The 17,888-nt window shown below is 36.0% G+C and overlaps 1 protein-coding gene across 1 annotated transcript in view; it reads left to right on the top strand.

Annotated features, from left to right (window-relative positions):
* The window catches only part of ENPEP (glutamyl aminopeptidase), a 126,741-nt gene extending 109,367 nt beyond the window's left edge, over positions 1 to 17,374 (top strand). The window contains exons 14-20 of the mRNA XM_001363884.4: positions 6,948 to 7,098; positions 7,716 to 7,789; positions 7,894 to 7,995; positions 9,081 to 9,251; positions 10,168 to 10,308; positions 14,208 to 14,286; positions 16,539 to 17,374. Of these exons, the coding sequence (XP_001363921.2) occupies positions 6,948 to 7,098; positions 7,716 to 7,789; positions 7,894 to 7,995; positions 9,081 to 9,251; positions 10,168 to 10,308; positions 14,208 to 14,286; positions 16,539 to 16,694 (874 nt within the window). The 3' untranslated portion in view covers positions 16,695 to 17,374. The remainder of the gene's footprint in view (positions 1 to 6,947; positions 7,099 to 7,715; positions 7,790 to 7,893; positions 7,996 to 9,080; positions 9,252 to 10,167; positions 10,309 to 14,207; positions 14,287 to 16,538) is intronic.
* The last annotated feature ends 514 nt before the right edge of the window (positions 17,375 to 17,888 follow it).

The following is a 17,888-nucleotide window of genomic DNA, read 5'->3' as shown; positions in this document are numbered from 1 at the left end:
TTTTATATTATTGAAAAATGTATCCTTTACTTCATGATACAGAGCTACTGAGTAGGCAGGTAGAGCTACTTAATGTCTACTTTGTTTCATTGACCAGCAGAGTTTTGAATGTAGTATTGAGGGTGGTAGTTGGGAATTGGGGTGGGTGAGGTTGTTAAAAACTGTCAAGTATAGTAGAGGGTGATTTCTGTCTGAGGGCTTCTAGTCAAAGGAGAAAGTTATTGATTTATTCTTTTATTCCCAGGACAGAGAGGATAAATTTGCTGGGATTGTTTTAAGCATCGCAAAGACTCAGGAGCACCACTTACTTGCTAGCACTGTCAGAAATTTGTTATTACCCATCCTCGTTCAAAAGAAAACAATTGCCTCAGAGAGGAAAGGGATGATGGAATGGCTAGAGAAAGAAAGTCAAGCCTGAAGGGAACAATAAATTTAACCCCACAAATGTGGGAAGTATTCTCTACCCACCCTATTATATTTTGTTTATTTATATTTTATTCCCATCCCTCTTTTCTTCTAAATACTAAAATAATGAGTATAAATAAATATAAAATAATACAAGCTAAATAAAGTACTTTTCCAAACATATCATTTGACCATTACAACAAGGTATGTGCTATTATTTTACTTAGTTTTAGAAAAATGAGGCAGATGGAGGTTAAGTGACTTGCCCAGGGTTACTCATTTAATGTGTCTAAGGCCAGATATGAACTTGGGTCTTGACTTCAGACCCACACTCCGTCATTGTGCCTGGCTGCCTCTGAGAGAAACAAAGAACAAACGGGTTACCTCCTTATTCAATTTATGAAAATAGCCTTGTCCGTGAGAGAAGTGAGGCTTTTATTCACTACTATAAGATGCTTCCTAGAATTTCCTGCAGCTTATATAGGTACAACTTAAGTAAGGTACAAATGTACCAAACTAGCATTGGAAACCTGAAGGTAGATTGAAAGCAAGTTCTGAAAGACATAGGAAATATTAAGGCCATTTTAGGTGTGAACCAACTCTGGGGCTGTAGCCAGAGTTGAGGCAAAGAATATGCCCCAGTCTCTCATTGTTATTATTGTTGTCATCACTATTTTCCTAAAATACCTAGATAGATCTGTGATCTAATCGATGTGCATATCCCTCCCTCTTCTGAAGCTTACATCCCTTCTATACCCTCTCATTCTTTACAATTCTTGAGAATGTCCTTACATAAATCAATCATTTCCCTTTTATCTTCAAAATTATTGTAATTTATAAGTTGGTTTACAAGATCCATTGGGGAGACTAGTCTTCCAAAGGATCTCAGGGAGGTTATGTAATTTGAATCTGTTACCCTAAAAACTATGATTCTCAGCAAAACTATGATTCCCAGAACCCCACTCACTTCCTGCTGTTATATGCTGACATAAATTGGGTGGAGTTCCATGTCTAGCTCTCTTTCCTTCCTATTGGTGGCTTTGGTGGAACAAGCCCCTTTGAGCAGGTAAATTAACTTAGTCATGTAGCTCTATTTTGTCAGAAAAATCTAGTCCTTGTTTTTTCTCTCTTAAGATATGGCAACTTTCTGTAGTCCTGACTTAAAATGTGTAAATACATTACTGCAATTTTCCCCCCTACAGATTTGTAGGACAGAAATTTACTTTAGCTGGACCCTAATACAAGGGCCTGATATGAATTTATTCTTTTATTCAAAAATTTTATATACATATTTTTTGATATTTTGATTCTGAATTTTGATTTTTTTCTCTCAAAGTTTAATTTTTCTTCCATTTATTTATTTTTCTTTTATGTTTTTGATTTTTTCTTTTGATAATTGACTCATACACCCATAATTCAACCACTTTGAGTTGATCCGGGTGTTGATAAACACCCTCTTCAGGTGGATTGTATTGTCTTTTATAAAAACAAAATCCAATATTTAAAATTTTGTTTGAGAAGAATTTCAGGAAAAGAAGTTTGCTAACCTTAAATTCAGAGAAGAATGAACTCTTTAAAAAAAATGCTTGCAGAAACTTGCACTGCATCAAGAAGATCCAGAATGAATTTTGGGGGCAATCAATTAAACAAAAGGGGATTGAACATTTATTGTAAATGTACACTTTTATGACAAAGGGGACTTCCCCCTAATTTGGCTTTTTGTCAGTGCACCTAGCAAAACATTGGTTTTGCTTTTTCTCTTTTCTCTTTATCTCTAACTATTGTAATTTCCTCTTAGAAATTGAAATATTGTATACATCTGTAGTTAGAAGTGTTTTAGGACTACAACATGATTATATTAAATGATCAATGGGGAGACTAGTCTCTCAGTGATCATCAGGAATAATACTTAAAATACTGGATATTAATTAATCAATTAATGAATTAGTTAAATTATTTACTGTCTATTGATTTATTCATTTGTCTTGGAAATTTTTATTTAATTAATTTAGAATATTTTTCCATGGTTACAAGATTCATGTTCTTTCCCTATCCACCCCCAACCCACCTCCCCTAGCCAATGCAGAATTCCTCTGGGTTTTATATGTGTCACTGATCAAGACCTATTTCCATACCATTGATATTTGCCTTAGGGAGATCATTTAGTCTATATCCCTTATCATATCCTCATTGACCCTTGTGATCGAGCAGCTGTTTTTCTTCTGTGTTTCTACTCCCACAGTTCTTCCTCTGAATGTGGATAGTGTTCTTTCTCATAAGTCCCTCAGAATTGTCTTTGATCGTTGCATTGCTGCTAGTAGAGAAGTCCATTACATTTGGTTGTACCACAGTGTATCAGTCTCTGTATATAATGTTCTTCTCCTGGTTCTGCTCCTTTCATTCTGCATGGGATTCCTTCAGTTTATTATTCCTTTGAGCACAATATTATTCTATCACCTATAAATACCATAATTTGTTCAGTCATTCCCCAATTGGAGGGCATCCCCTCATTCTTTAATTTTTTGCCACTACAAACAGCACAGCTATGAATATTTGGGTACAAGTCTTTTCCCTTATGATCTGTTTGGGGTACAAACCCAGCAGTGGTATGGCTGGATCAAAGGGCAGACAGTCTTTTAAAGTCCTTTGGGCATAGTTCCAAATTGCCATCTAGAATGGTTGGATCAATTCACAACTCCACCAGCAATGCATTAATGTCCCAATTTTGTCACATCCCCTCCAACATTCATTACTTTCCTTTACTGTCATGTTAGTCAATCTGCTAGGTATGAGGTAGTACCTCAGAGTTGTTTTGATTTGCATCTCTCTGATTATAAGAGATTTGGAACACTTTTTCATGTATTTATTGATAGTTTTGATTACTTTATCTGAAAATTGCCTATTCATGTCCCTTGCCCATTTATCAATTGGGGAATGGCTTGGTTTTTTGTACAATTAATTTAGCTCTTTATAAATTTGAGTAATTAGACTTTTGTCAGCATTTTTTATGAAGTTTTTCCCCAATTTGTTGCTTCCCTTCTAATTTTGGTTGCATTGGTTTTGTTTGTACAAAAGACTTAGCCCTGGAGCAAAATGCCTCACAGTGCTGAACCCTGCAAGTCAGCAGCAGAGAGAGAATCAGAAACCTCAGAATTCCCAGTCCACAGGCAAAAAGAGACTGGAAAAAATGAGTGAACAGCAAAAGAAACTCCTAATTCTCAAAATTTTCTAAGATAACAAAGAGCAAAGCACAGAATCAACAGGGGTTGGTAAGATCCAAGCAACCACATACAAAACTTCAAAGAAAAATGTAAATTGGTCCCAAAGGCAGGATGAACTAAAAAAAGAAATTAAAAAAAAATAAGACAGGTCAAAGAAAAATGGGAAAAAGAAATGAAAATAATGCAAAAAGAAAATAACATCTTAAAATGCAAAAGAGGAAAACTGGAAAAAGGGGCACAAAAAATCCAATGAAGAAAAGAATCCCATAAACAGTAGAATGGACCAAATGGAAAAGAAGGATCAAAAGGTGATGGAAGAAATTCAGTTTTTAAAAATTAAAATTGGGCAAATAGTAGCTAATGACTTTATAAGACATCAAAAACCAATAAAACAAGATCAAAAGGAGAAAAAAATAGAAGAAAATATGAACTATCTCATTAAAAAATAGATCTGGAAAATAGACCCAGGAGAGACAATTTAAGAATTATTGGACTACCGGAAAGTCACACACACACACACACACACACACACACACACACACACACAAGAAACCTAGACATCATTTTATAACAATTTATCCAAAAAAACTGCCCTGTTATTCTTGAATAAGAGGGTAAAATAGAAATTGAAAGACCCCACAGATTGCCTCCTATAATACAATCCCAAATGACAACTTCCAGGAAAGTTATAACCAAGTTCAAGAGCTCCCAGGTCAAATAGAAAATACTACAGGCAGCCAGAAAGAAATAACTCAAATATCATGGAGCCCCAGCCAGGATTACATAGGATCTGGCAGTTTCTACATTGAAGGATCAGAAGGCTTGGGAAATGATATTCTGGAAGGCAAGGGACCTGGTTTACAATCAAGTAGTTATTTATTTCATTGGCATTACTTATAAAGCGAGTCCTTAGTTATATTATAAGCTGTAAATCATTCTTTTTAAAAATAAAATTTATCGATGCATTTGTTTTTTAATTGAATTTCCCCCTCTATCCCTTTATGTTCATCCTTTGTTTAATAAAGTTTTTGAAAGAGGAAAAACACAAAATAATTAGGAAAACTTCAATACATCAAAAAAATCTAAAAATATTGTAGAATGTTCCAAACCCATAGACTTCCTACCTCTGTAAAGAAGAGGGAGGTTTCTTCTCACAACTCTTCTTTGTGGTCCTGCTTATGCTTTGTAATTTTCTCATTCATCTTCAATTGTTTCTTGGTTCTTATCCTTTCCATTTCCATTGCTGTGAGCATTCTTTATGTTGATTTCTTGGCTCTCTTGCTTTGGTGTATATTAGTTCATATAAGTGTTTTCATGTTTTCTTTATTCATCATATTTGTTGTTTCTTATAGCCAATAATATTCTATCACATTTATGTTCCTCAGTTCCTTTAGCTGTTCCCCAGTTGATGAACATTTACTTTGATTCCAGCTCTTTATTATCACAAAACAGTGCTGCAACAAATATTGTGATGTATACGGGGACTTTCTTATCAATAACACGCTTGGGGTATATGTTTAGTACATAAATCATTTTCAAATCTCAGGTGGGTTAGAGGACAGAAAGGATCTCATGTACATAGATGAGAATCAATCTGTTAGAAGAGATCTCCAGGGGCAGCTAGTTAACTCAGTGGATTAAGATCCAGACTTAGAGATGGAAGGTCCTGGATTCAAATGTGACCACAGATACTTCCTAGCAGTGTGACCCTAGGCAAGTCACTTAACTCCCATTGCCTATCCTTTAACTCTTCTGCCTTGGAAGCAAAACACAGTATTGATCCAAGAGGAAAGGTAAGGGTTTTAGAAGAAGAAAGAGGAGGAGAAGATTCTATAGTTTTCTCTTTAATGAACTGAATATATAATAGCTTATATTATTTGCTCTGACCCTCCTCTTTGAGGATTCCATCTACAGGCTATATTTCCTCTCAGAGTCCCAGCAAGGCTCTTTCCTCTACTATTATTGGTTTAAGCCCATATTTGTTACGGGTACCAGTGATTAGCATCCCAGTTCCATTTAAACAATTAACAGTGGGTGGCTTTTACCCTTTTTCTTTCACTCTGACCAGAGGATGAGAGAGTCATTTTTTCATTTCAATATATATTCAGTGATGACCAGGAATTTAGAACCAATCCATCAATAAACATGTATTAAGTCCCTAATATGGGCGAAGCACTATGCTAAATGCTGGAGATACTAAGAAAGGTAAAAGACAAGGGAAAAAAATTAAGGAGGATCCAGAAAGGTTTCCTATAGATGGAGGGATTCCAGAATTTTTGGTTTATTTTACTGAGCAGCATTTAGCATAATCTCTGGGATAGCATCTTTTGAGTGGTGACCTATACTTCTGACCACACCTCTTCTTTATTTTTTAATGGGTTCGTTCTATTTTAAAATGAACTCCAGGAACTATTCTTTGCAGACTGTAATGACTCAATGAATGTCAATTGATGTCTCTTCAAGTTCAAACATTTTACATTTATGCTAATACTTAAAACTCTTGAAAGTATATCTTAGAGAAGATTAGATTTTCACTTAGGATTCTATCTGAAAACTTGTCTAAAATTTGGGTTGTACATAGTTGGAGGTGGGGAAAGGGAAGTAATACTGTCCAAATATTTGTACAATCATTGTTGTTTTCCATGGTTCCATACTCTAGAAGTGTCTACAAAATACCCAGATTAAAAAACCCCACCATAGTTCTTTCATCCAAGAAGCCCATTAGGAAATGTACAAGCAAGGCAAATTTCCACGGGAGAAAACTTAAGAAAGATAGGTTGACTGAATAGTGTAAGCAGTTTTCCATTCAATATTTATTGAATACCTACAGAACAATGGACTAGGAGCCACTAATGTTTCTCCTTTAAAAAATACAAATGAAAGCAATTTCAATGAGCTATGTTTATAGCAGAATCATTGCCTCTCTACTAGCAGTTTTACGCCTAGCTCTTAATGTACTTTAATTTTTATGTTCTTTGGTGCTAAACATCCAACATGGTGGTTTCTGTTTATTTGTCTTTAAATTTAGCTCCAGTGTCTTCAAATGCATATACTGCTGTTACTAACTTGTTCTTCATTACTGACTGCTTGATGAAGCTAATAAATCATTGCTAACATAAAAGCGCTTGACAGGTTCCTAGCCTGCTGGGCAGGAGGCTTCGAACTGCTTTCAATAAGTACATTTTTCTAAACAACTTCGTGGAAGAATAATTGATGAAAAAGAAACCTAATTGGTATTGAAGGGTAGGTTTCTCTCCATTAGTGCTTTCAGCCAAACAAGAACAGAAATCTGAATTAATTGTATTGCATTTCCTTCCTTAGGGCCAATCTTCTGAATTACCACTTTCCTCTGAACCTGACCTTGTATCTGAAAAGTGAAAACGATTACTTAACGTGGCAGAGAGTCATATCAGCATTATCCTATATGACCAGCATGCTTGAAGATGATAGAGAATTGTACCCTATGCTTAAGGTAATGCTGATAATGGCTTTGGGAAATTAAATGTGATCATTAGTCGAGTAAGCTGTGTGTGATAGAGGAGAAGTTCCCATCTCCATTGCCAATGTAAAGAGAAGACAAAGATACAGGAACATCCCTTTAAAACCAACCACTTCTCTTCTAGCTATGGTCCACAGAAAAGACTTCTGTTTGGGGAGTTACATTGTTAGAAGGACGTTTCATTAAGGACAAGGAAAAAAAAACAATTAGATGGTCTGCTGAGGGAAATTGTGGGAAAATGAAGTCTCATCATAAGGGTCATTGTGGCATTTGGAGGCTCAGTCTTCTCCTTTTAAATATGGGGATAATAATTGCACCTATCTCATGGTCGTTGTGAGGATCAAATAAGATTCCAAAAGTAAGACAGTTTGTAAACCTTAAAATGTGTACCTAGAAATAAAGAAAGAAAAAGGAAAGGAAGTAAGGGAGAGAGACAGACAGACAGACAGACAGAAAGAAACAGAAAGACAGAGAGAAAAAAAAAGAAAGACAGAAAGAAAGTCCTCTGATGTCTATAGATTATTTATGAAATGAGTGAGAATTGACTAAACAATGAAGCATACTCATTTTTAATGGTTCATTTATTTTAGGAATATCTTCAAGGTCGGGTGAAGCCTGTGGCAGATGCTCTGGGGTGGAAAGATGAAGGAGAACATCTTGAAAAGTTATTCCTTATCTATCTTTTGGTGTCATGAACATTTGATGGTTTAATTTTTTTTTAATATAGTTACAACATTTAAACAATGACTTGTTCTCTCCTTTTCAAAGATTACTTCGTGCCTCAGTCCTAGGGCTGGCATGCAAGATGGGAGATCCAGATGCACTGAACAATGCATCAGAATTATTTAAGAAGTGGCAAAACGGAGATAGGTGACTATTTACAATGTATAATTTGCTTTATCTGTTGCTTCATTTTATATGTATAAGTCATCTAATGCATTCAATGGATGCACTGTGCATTGGAGGAGATAAAAAGGCATGGTCACTGCCCATAAGAAGTAGTTGATATATTGGCACAGTGGTTGAAGTGCTGGGCCTGGATTCAGGAAGACCCTAGTTCAAATCTGACCCAAGATACTTACTAACAGTATGACCATGGAAAATCATGTAACCTTAGGTTCCTTGATTATAAAATGGGGATACTAATAGCACTTACCAGGATTGGGTTTGTTTGTTTGTTTTTTAAACCTTTACCTTCTGTCTTAGAATTGATAATAAGTATTGATTCTAAGGTAGAAGAGCAGTAAGGGCTAGGCAATGGGGATTAAATGACTGTGCCCTAGGGTCATATCCCTAGTAGGTGTCTGAAATCAAATTCGAACTCAGATCTTTGTGATTCCCATCCCAGCTCTCTATCTAGTGTAACATCTAGCTGTCTCTAGAAAGATAATAAAAAAGAGAAAGAATTTCAAAAAGCCCTGCTCATGGAATGAAATGAATTCACTCATTTTTCAGATGTTGAATTTGAGGTATTAATGGGCCATCCAAGTAGAAAATTCCAGTATATCACTGGAAATGCTAGCATGGCATTCAAGAAGGAGGTCAAAACTAATGAAATAAATTGGGAAATCATCTTCATTAAGATAAAGTCATGAAACTGAATGAAATAATCAGAGGAAAAGGTGAAGAGAGAGAGAGAGAGATAGACAGAGAGAGACAGAGAGACAGACAGAGAGAGAGAAAGAGAGAGACAGACAGACAGACACAGAGAGAGAGAGAGAGAGAGAGAGAGAGAGAGAGAGAGAGAGAGAGAGAGAGAGAGAGAGAGAAGGATAGACAGAGTCAAGAACTAAAACTTTGGAGAAAACTATGATGAAAAAATGGAAGAAGCCAGTGAAGGAGATTAAGTAAGAACAGTTAGAGAGGTAGAAGGAGAATGAAGAAAATGTGGTAAAGTCTTATAATGGGGGGAAAAATGTATAGAAACTGTACAAATGAAATAGTTTCTCTTCTAGGCAACCTGTGAATCTCCGACTTCTGGTGTATCGATATGGAATGCAATTCTCGGGTGATGAAGCTTCATGGAACTACACACTCCAGAAGTACCAGAATACCACTCTAGCTCAAGAAAAAGAAAAATTACTTTATGGATTAGCATCTGTCAACAACATTACTCTTTTATCAAGGTTTTTTTATGGCTTTTTCTTAATTCTCCTAAAGGAATGTTTCCTTCTTAATTAAGATGTGTATCATCTCTATTTTTTCTTACCTAAAGTATATGATAAATAATACAACATAATCATTATCAATAGGACATGCATTATTTAATGGCTTTCCCAGTGGGGGACCAGAAATATTGTGTTCCATACACATTCCCTTGCCAGCAGTTCCTCTCACCCACCTTACCTTGTGACCAAAATGTATTCCTGAGATGGTTGACTAGAATCATTGGGGTTATAGTCTATGCCCAGGGAAGACAGTTAATATAATTCGTTCATGGAGATACTTAATTTAAGACATGGGACTCATCATGATTTCTATAGACAACTGAGCTAAACAGTGTTGCATTAGCATATTATTAAGTGCAATCCGAAAATGAGCCAAACACACTTAACTGTGAGTCTACATGAAATAGTATGAATATTTTTTAAATTCCTTCTTCAGAAAATACTGGTTTCTTAGCTTGATTTTTTAGAATCCTGTCCAGTAGAAGAGGGCAAGAAAACATGACTAGGAGTTATTAAAAGCCACCTTCAAACAAACAAAACTCCTTTTCAACATAATTTGAGCTTCAAGGTTCATATTTATAAACAAAGTCCATTTTATTGTTTATTTCATGTCTATGAATAATCTCGAAAATCTGATCTTAAAGATTTATATAACTTAGGCTTTTTTTTTTTGGCTTCTAGAAATCATCAAATGGCCTTTGACAGTAGTACAAAAGATGAAAAACTTTAAAATGTTTCTCATCATTTCTTTCATCCAATTAATTATGTCAGTTGGTGCCTTAAGAATTAGATTATTATGTTATTGGGTAGAATTTAGCTATGGATGAATATCAAAAGTTCCTTTTGAATCAATTTTCTGTTTGACTTCTCTTAGGTATCTGGAGCTTCTCAAGGACTCCAATTTCATTAAATCCCAGGATGTGTTTACTGTTATCCGATACATTTCGTATAATAGCTATGGCAAGTACATGGCCTGGGACTGGATAAGATTCAACTGGGAATATTTAGTCAACAGGTGTGTTGTCCTCTGATTGGTTTGTTGTTTTCTTTGCTTATGACTGTCCACAGATATTTTATTCTTGAGTCAACTATTTCAGTTTTAATAAATGCCATTATCTCAAAGAATACATGATTAAAAATCAAGGAAAATGTTATTTTCCATTAAAGGAACAAGATCCAAGTTGACTATTTTACTTCCTGTGGAATGAATAAATTCTAACTGATCAGTAACAAATTGGGATCTGAAGGGCTGTGATGAAAAATGTGTGTATATATAGACATATACATTTGTTTCCATTAGATATTTACATATATTATTACCCATTTGGGACATTATAATTCCAAGAACTAACTTCAAAATGTAATGAAAACAATGTAATACTGGGAACATAGGGATCATGATATCCTACATTTAGAGTTAAAAGGGACCTTACAGATCACTGAGACCAATGCTTTCATTTTACAGATGATAAAAATGAGACTCCAGAGAAATTAAGTGATTTATTGTTGTTTGAATGAATTAAAAAAAGATAACATTTATAAAGTGTTTAGCATATAGTGGGCACTTAATAAATGCTCTATACTTTTTTCTTCCTTTCATTTGCTCAGGATCAAAAAGCTAATAAGTGTCTGAGGCAACATTTGAACCAATGTTTTCCAAACCCCAGATCCAATACTCTATCTACTATGGTAGGCTGGTCAAATATCAGCTCTGTAATTTATTACTTATATGACTCTTCTGGGACTCAATTTCCTCATCTCTGTCCTTATTCATTCTCTTGCCTCCTTTCCTAGTACTCCTCCCTAGATGACAGTAAATAATATCAATAATAAAAGGAAACCTTGACTACTACATTGATATACCATTTTTTTTCTTTCCTTTTTCTACCTTTCAGTTCACAAGTCCAAAAGCTCTCTTTTTTCCTTCTTTTCTCACCATAACCCAAATTATGTCTCTAACTTGACCATCCTGGCCTGAGGTCTTAACATTGCCTCACAATCTAATGACCTAATTTTCATGTGGTATTTGAAATGGTCCAATATGTGAAATTATATGATAACCATATGCCCGTTACAAAAAAACAAACAAATGAACAAAAAAAACAGGAGAGGGAAACAACCTAATTACAATGAGCTTGAATAAATGTTCATTTCTCCAGGAGAACTGGAAAAGGCTTAAACAAAATTGAGCTAAATTTCAACCAAATTTTTTTCCAGGCTTCTCTTCTTTTTCTCAAACTTAAAAATGGCTATTTTTAGCTTCTTCCATAAAGACACAATTTATTGTGAGCTTTCTTGGCTTTCCTGATGTGCCTTGAAGGACATCTGATGATCATGATGGCAATGTCCTTGCCAGTTTGAGATTCAGTCACACAACATCCCAGATTGTTGGAGAATTATTATTTCCTTTTTGTTCTCCCACTAAACTTTGGGATGAAATGACAGTGCTCAGCAGGCTCAATGGTAATAATGGACCAAAGGGATAAAACTTGATATTTCCTTTTTAGTTTTAGTTCATGAGTATGAACAGAAACTCATTCAAATGGATACAAACCAAAAACAATGTTTTCTAAGAAAACAGGCTTGATGCTCTGCTCCTGGAAATGTTTTTTCTTTGCACAGACTTAGGAATATTGACTTCATTTACTAGCTCTCTGATCCTGGGCAAGTCACTTAACCCTGTTTGCCTCAGTTTCTCATCTGTTAAATGAACTGTAGAAAAAAATGGCAAACCACTCCAGTATCTTTGCCAAGAAAAACTCCAAATGGGCTCTTGAAGAGTCAGACATGACTGAAACAACTGAATAATAAAGTAATATTGTAATGGTAATAACCTTGAAGAACTATGATCGTTGCTTTAAATAACAATTACATTACATAAAAAATAATAGCAATAATAGCTATCCTTTATATAGTACTTTAAGACTGGAAAATAAATTACAGATATTATTGAATTTTACCCTTATTAGACTTCTGGGTGGCAGGTGCTACTTTTATCCCCATTTTATACATAAGGAAACAGAGAGGTTAAATGATTTGCCCAATGTCACATAGCTAGTGTGAGGAGGCTAAATTGGAAATTAGGTATTCCACACTCTGACTCTAGTACTCTCCCCACTGTACCATCAGAAGTAAAGATATAAAAGAGCATGACAAAATCACCTTTAAAATCTTTAAGATATCATTGTGCCCTCCTGTTAAGTCTTCCAAATAATGGGTAGGAGGAACAAATTACAGCCCGTTCTCCTCATTTTTCAGTCACTTTCAACTTTTCATGACTCAACTCCATTTGGGGTTTTCTTGGTAAAGGTACTGGAGTGGTTCTCCTGCTCATTTTACATATGGGGAAAACTGAGGCAAATAAAGTTAAGTGACTTGCCCAGGGTCACACAGCTAGTAAGTGTATGAAGCCAGATTTGAATTCAGGAAGATGAATGTTCCTAATTCCAAATACAGTGTTCTATCTAGTTCTACCTAAGGACTATTCTCTACTCTTCCTACCCATGAAGATTCAGTCCAGCATCTTGCTCTTTTTGATGTTAACACAGTGCATTTTTTTATTCCTCTTTTACTTTTTCATTCTTGGCAATTTCCGTTTCCTTCCTTCTTACTGGTAAACATAAAGGCAATTGTCTCAGTCTAACCATGTTAGTTCACATAATGCTGCTTGAATCCCAACCCCAGATCTAATGTCCTGTGATCTGTGAGATGAAGATGATCACCCAGTCCATTTACAATCCCAAGTAATCTCCCACTCTACAGCCTCACTGAAGCTCGGAGATAACTCTAGTTTCCCAAAGGCTGAGCTAGGATAACACATGCCCTTTGACAGTCAGATGCCCTTCTAAGCATGTTTTTATATTAACAAAATAAAATACATAGGACTACAAAGGAAATTAATCCTATTGAGATAATCAGAAAGAAAATTTTCATGAATTCCAGCTTAAGAACACTGGTTTTAGCAAGAAAAAATCAGATGGGGCACCCTTCTGCCTAATCATTGTAGAAATTGGTTTGGTTTGCCTTGGAAAAGGTTTTCCTTGAGTTTAGTACACTTCCTTCTAGTAATGGAATTCATAATTTCCTTAACTTTTTATTGAGGTCACTAGATTGGGGGTCAGGAGATCTAGGTTTTCAACCTAGCTTTGTCACTAATTAAGTATATAATCTTAGGCAAGGTCCTTGACCTCTCTAGGACTGTTTTCTTACCTGTACAATAAGGGGGGATGCAGCCAGCACAACGTAAGCTTCTTTCTCAGCTAAGTGGTGCAACTGATTAAGTACTGTGCCTAGAGTCAGGAAGATCTGAGTTCAAATCCAGCCTCAGACATTTACTTTGGACAAATCACTTAAGCTCCATCTGTCTCAGTTTCTTCAATTGAAAAATGAAGCTAATAGCATTCATAGAATTGTTGTGAAGATCAAAGGAGATTATATATGTAAAGTGTTCAGGATGGTGCCAGGTATGTAGTAGGTGCTTAATAAATACGCTTACCTTCCCTCTCTCTTGAAGGCAAGGTCTATTTTCATATAGTACAGTGACTCATAGTTAGTAGATACTGAATAAAAATGCTTATTGGATTGGACTGAATTATACTACATGATCTCTAAAGCTCTAACAAGCACTTATCTCCCAGAATTGTTGGGAGGATTAAATGAGATAATAATTGTAAAGGGCTTAGCATGGTGGCATTAAAGACAGAATTCAGAGTTCTTGTCTCTAAGATATGCTATTTTTATGACTTTCTGTAACAATTTGATAATTACTTTAAGAATATTTTAAGAATAAAAACAAAAAAGTGGGAATATATATGTATATATATGCATATATATATACATATATATATATATGTCAATAAGTCAGAATCTTGTTGTCCTCAATTCTGTCTTTTCCTCCCATGAATTTCCTTTCAGGTTTACTCTCAATGATAGAAACCTTGGCCGAATTGTGACAATAGCAGAGCCATTCAATACAGAGTTCCAGCTCTGGCAGGTATGAATCTAAACTGTTTCCCAACATTCCTCTTTTTTTTTCAGATAACCCAGACTAATCTTCTGTTGAATTTCCTCCATGCAATCAATATGCCATAGAGTTAGTCAAGGTCAGGGAAAAAGATGGTGAGATCTTAGAAAATATGGTTCCTTTTTTTTTTCTATTTGGAAAAAGAAAATTAAACAATATCACAAGGCAAAAATCTAAGGTCTCAGAGCCCTTAAGAAAGCTCTGTGAGGCTGCTTAGGTTGCCAAGAAACCAAGGTTACTCTTTTTGTCTGGGACTTATGACCCTGGGGTGATTAGATTACATCCAGACTTGGGTGTTTAGTGTTTCAAAACCAAAGGTTTAAATCTCTTCATTCCTCATAGGTAAGGATCTTCTCCTACCCTCCCTTCCTGGATCTCTCTCTATTCTATCTCTGTCTCTCTCTCTGTGCCTCTCTTTCTTGGACAACTAGAGATGGAAAGGGAGGGAAGGCTTTGTGATCTGTTTAAGAAACAACATTTTGACAGTTTTATAAAATTATTGGAATTTTAGAATCCCACATTTTATTAGTGAGTTGAGGATGGTAGTCCCTGTGGTCTCAGGGATACTCTGTGTGGTTGGGGAAAAATAAGAATATGCCTATAAAGAGATTAGGCAGTTGGAATCCATGACTGATCATTTTAAAATACTCTTTATACACCACCCCAAGTCCTTATAACGAACTTAAACACTGACCAAGGACATAATGGAAAGAATCTCTGGAGACCCTAGATTCTGATACTGCCTCTGCTGGCTACTTTCTGTGTGACCCTGAGGAAATCATTTATCACTGGGCCTCAGCTTTCCCAACTGTAAAGCCTCTGTGTGTGTGTGTGTGTGTGTGTGTGTGTGTGTGTAAGAGAGAGACAGAGACAGACAGAAGGAGAGAGACAGAGAGAGAGAAAGAGAGAGAGAGAGAGGGAAAAGGAGAGGGAGGGAAAGAGAGGGAGAGGGAGAAGGAGAAAGGGAGAAAGGGAGAGCAAGGAAGAGAGAGAGGACAGAGAGAGAGGAAGAAAGGAAGAGAGGGGACAGAGTGAGGGAGACAGAGGCAGAGGGAGAAAGGGAGAAGTAGAGAGAGAGGGACAGAGAGAGACAGAAAGGGAGAGAGGGAAAGAGGGACAGAGGAAGGGAGGGACAGAGGGAGAAAGGGAGAGAGAGAGAGAGAGAGAGTTGCATACTAGATGACCATGAAAGTCTTTTTTCAACTATGATCCTTTGAAATCCAAATCCCATTTTATGATCTATGACTGTGAGCAAGTCATTTAATCTCCATAGAACTCATTTTCCCTCTATGAATGCAGGGGCTAGACTAACTGGCTTCTGCTATCTCTTCAAGCTCTAGATTCACAGTTTATCCGATAGATACAATTTACCCGGAAAACCACACTAGGGAGGAGTTGTCCTAGGATAGAAATAAAGAACCTGAACACATACACCCAGGTTTCAGTAGCCAAGAGCCCAGAGATGGGCACCTATGAGGTGCAAGATGCCATCATGTGTACTATATACTTGAGCCAGGTGAATTGTTCAAGGGTTGAAGACTCAAGAGAAGAAATGAATGAATCTCCACGTGGAAGCTGGACTTGAAACCTATATATGATGGGCCTAGATTTTGAGGGCAGAAGGGATTCACAGTCCCCTTCTTTTAATGATTACTGAAAATCTAGAAAATTTATTAGTAGCCTCAGAGTGAGTTTTTCTTTAAATTGTTTCCCTCCAGACACTTCCTATCTGTGCAACCCAGGACAAGTCACTTTATCTCAACTGCCTTGCCCTTGTCCTCTTCTCTCTTAGAAGTGATATTAAATTGATTTAATTTTTCAAAAGGTTTATTAGTTTCTTATTGTAAAGGGGGTTTTAAAAAGCAGGTTTAATCTTATTTTTAAAAAAGGGAGAAAAGAGCACTGATGAATTATTTAAAAATACAAATAAGAGAGCAAGAAACAATGCAGAATGGGACCAAAACAAGCAAAGCATTGGCAGAACTACCACACTTAATTTAAAATATACATATTTTTAAAGCTGTATGTAAAGGAGATTCACTATGTCTTTTTCCTGTTCCTAGAATGTGGAAATGTTCGTGTTTATACATAATTGTCAAGTGTATAGTAATAAAAGAGAAAAAAATCAAAAGACATCGTTTTATATGTCCATTAAAAAGTCAGAAAATGTGGGATTTAAAAAAATTAAAATTAAAAAATTAAAATTGTTCTCTCTTTTCTAGATAGAGATGTTTTTTAAGAAATATCCTGAAGCTGGAGCAGGAGCAGCTTCTCGACAGAAAGTTCTGGAAACAGTGAAGAATAACATCAAATGGTTGAAACTTCATAGAGAGGAAATCAAAGATTGGCTGCTTTATGCCATCTCCAGAAATGACTAAAGAATCTCAAACATCATATTTTAATTTTATGAATTCATTTTTCCTTCCCCAACGCGCCTCTAAGGGAGGCTGATTTCAGAAGCACTGTGGAGATAGTCTAGAGGCACCAATACTGCTGCTTGCTAGAAGGTTTTGTGTGTGTTTGGGCCTCTTTTGCAAAGCTTTTTAAAAAATCCCCTTTTGTTTATGAAGGAAGATACTAGCAGAGTATTGAATAAACTCAGGGATTCCTTCTGAGTGTACTTTATAGGAGATCCTTTACACACTGAAGAGAATTTAATAGTCATTTAATGTCTTTAAGTATCATTCTTTACATCTTAAACCTGTGGGGGGAAAAAGGAACATTTTAGTCTTAGCTTTTACATTCTTAGGACCAAAGAAACACCACTTAATCTTCTCTCCTGATTGATTTTTAAAGTTTAAATACCGGCACTTGAGGGACCAATATCACCATCTTAATCTTTATTTTATTATTCAGAATCCTACAGACCTAATTTCATTTTATTCACATTTGTCTTACTACTTTAAATCCTGTCAAAGTAACTAGAGCTTAAGTTGGACTCAACGAGTGCATGAATTAGCCAGAGCTGTAAGTCGACAGTTACCTTTATTTTCCACAAAATCAACAAGAGAACTCTACTTTCCTTTTTTAAATAAAGATGAAAATTTGCCTCCAAAAATTGCTATTTTCAAATGTCATCTTTATTCTTGGCCAAGGGGTTGCTCAGACATCTAGGAATTTAGTACGTGGTATATGGTAAATTGGGGCAACTGGGTGGCCCTATGTAGTGCTCAGAGTGCCTGGGCTGGAATCAGGAAGACTGATTTTCCTGGGCTCAAATCCCACCTCAGTCACTTCCTAGCTGTGTGACCCTGGGCAAGTCACTTAACTCTGCTTGGCTCAGTTTTCTCATTTGTAAAATGAGCTGGAGAAGGAAAGGGCAAACCACTCCAAGATCTTTGCCAAGGAAATCCCAAATGGAGTCATGCACAATCAAGGTGACCTAAGGAAAAGCAACAAAATAGACTTCAAAGTCAATTGTCTACCCATTTCTCAAATGATAAAACATCTTCTTACTCACTCAGGAACACAAATCAACAACTGAAAGGGGAGCTCCATGACCATCTAGTTCAATCTCCTTAATGTCCAGATTAATGAATCTGAGGTGTCTTACCCAAGATCATTCAGGTAGT

Source organism: Monodelphis domestica, chromosome 6, assembly GCF_027887165.1.
Source record: "Monodelphis domestica isolate mMonDom1 chromosome 6, mMonDom1.pri, whole genome shotgun sequence".
Taxonomy (NCBI): Eukaryota; Metazoa; Chordata; class Mammalia; order Didelphimorphia; family Didelphidae; genus Monodelphis; species Monodelphis domestica.
Note: the sequence above shows the minus strand (reverse complement) of the source record. Positions and strands in the feature narration are given on the sequence as shown.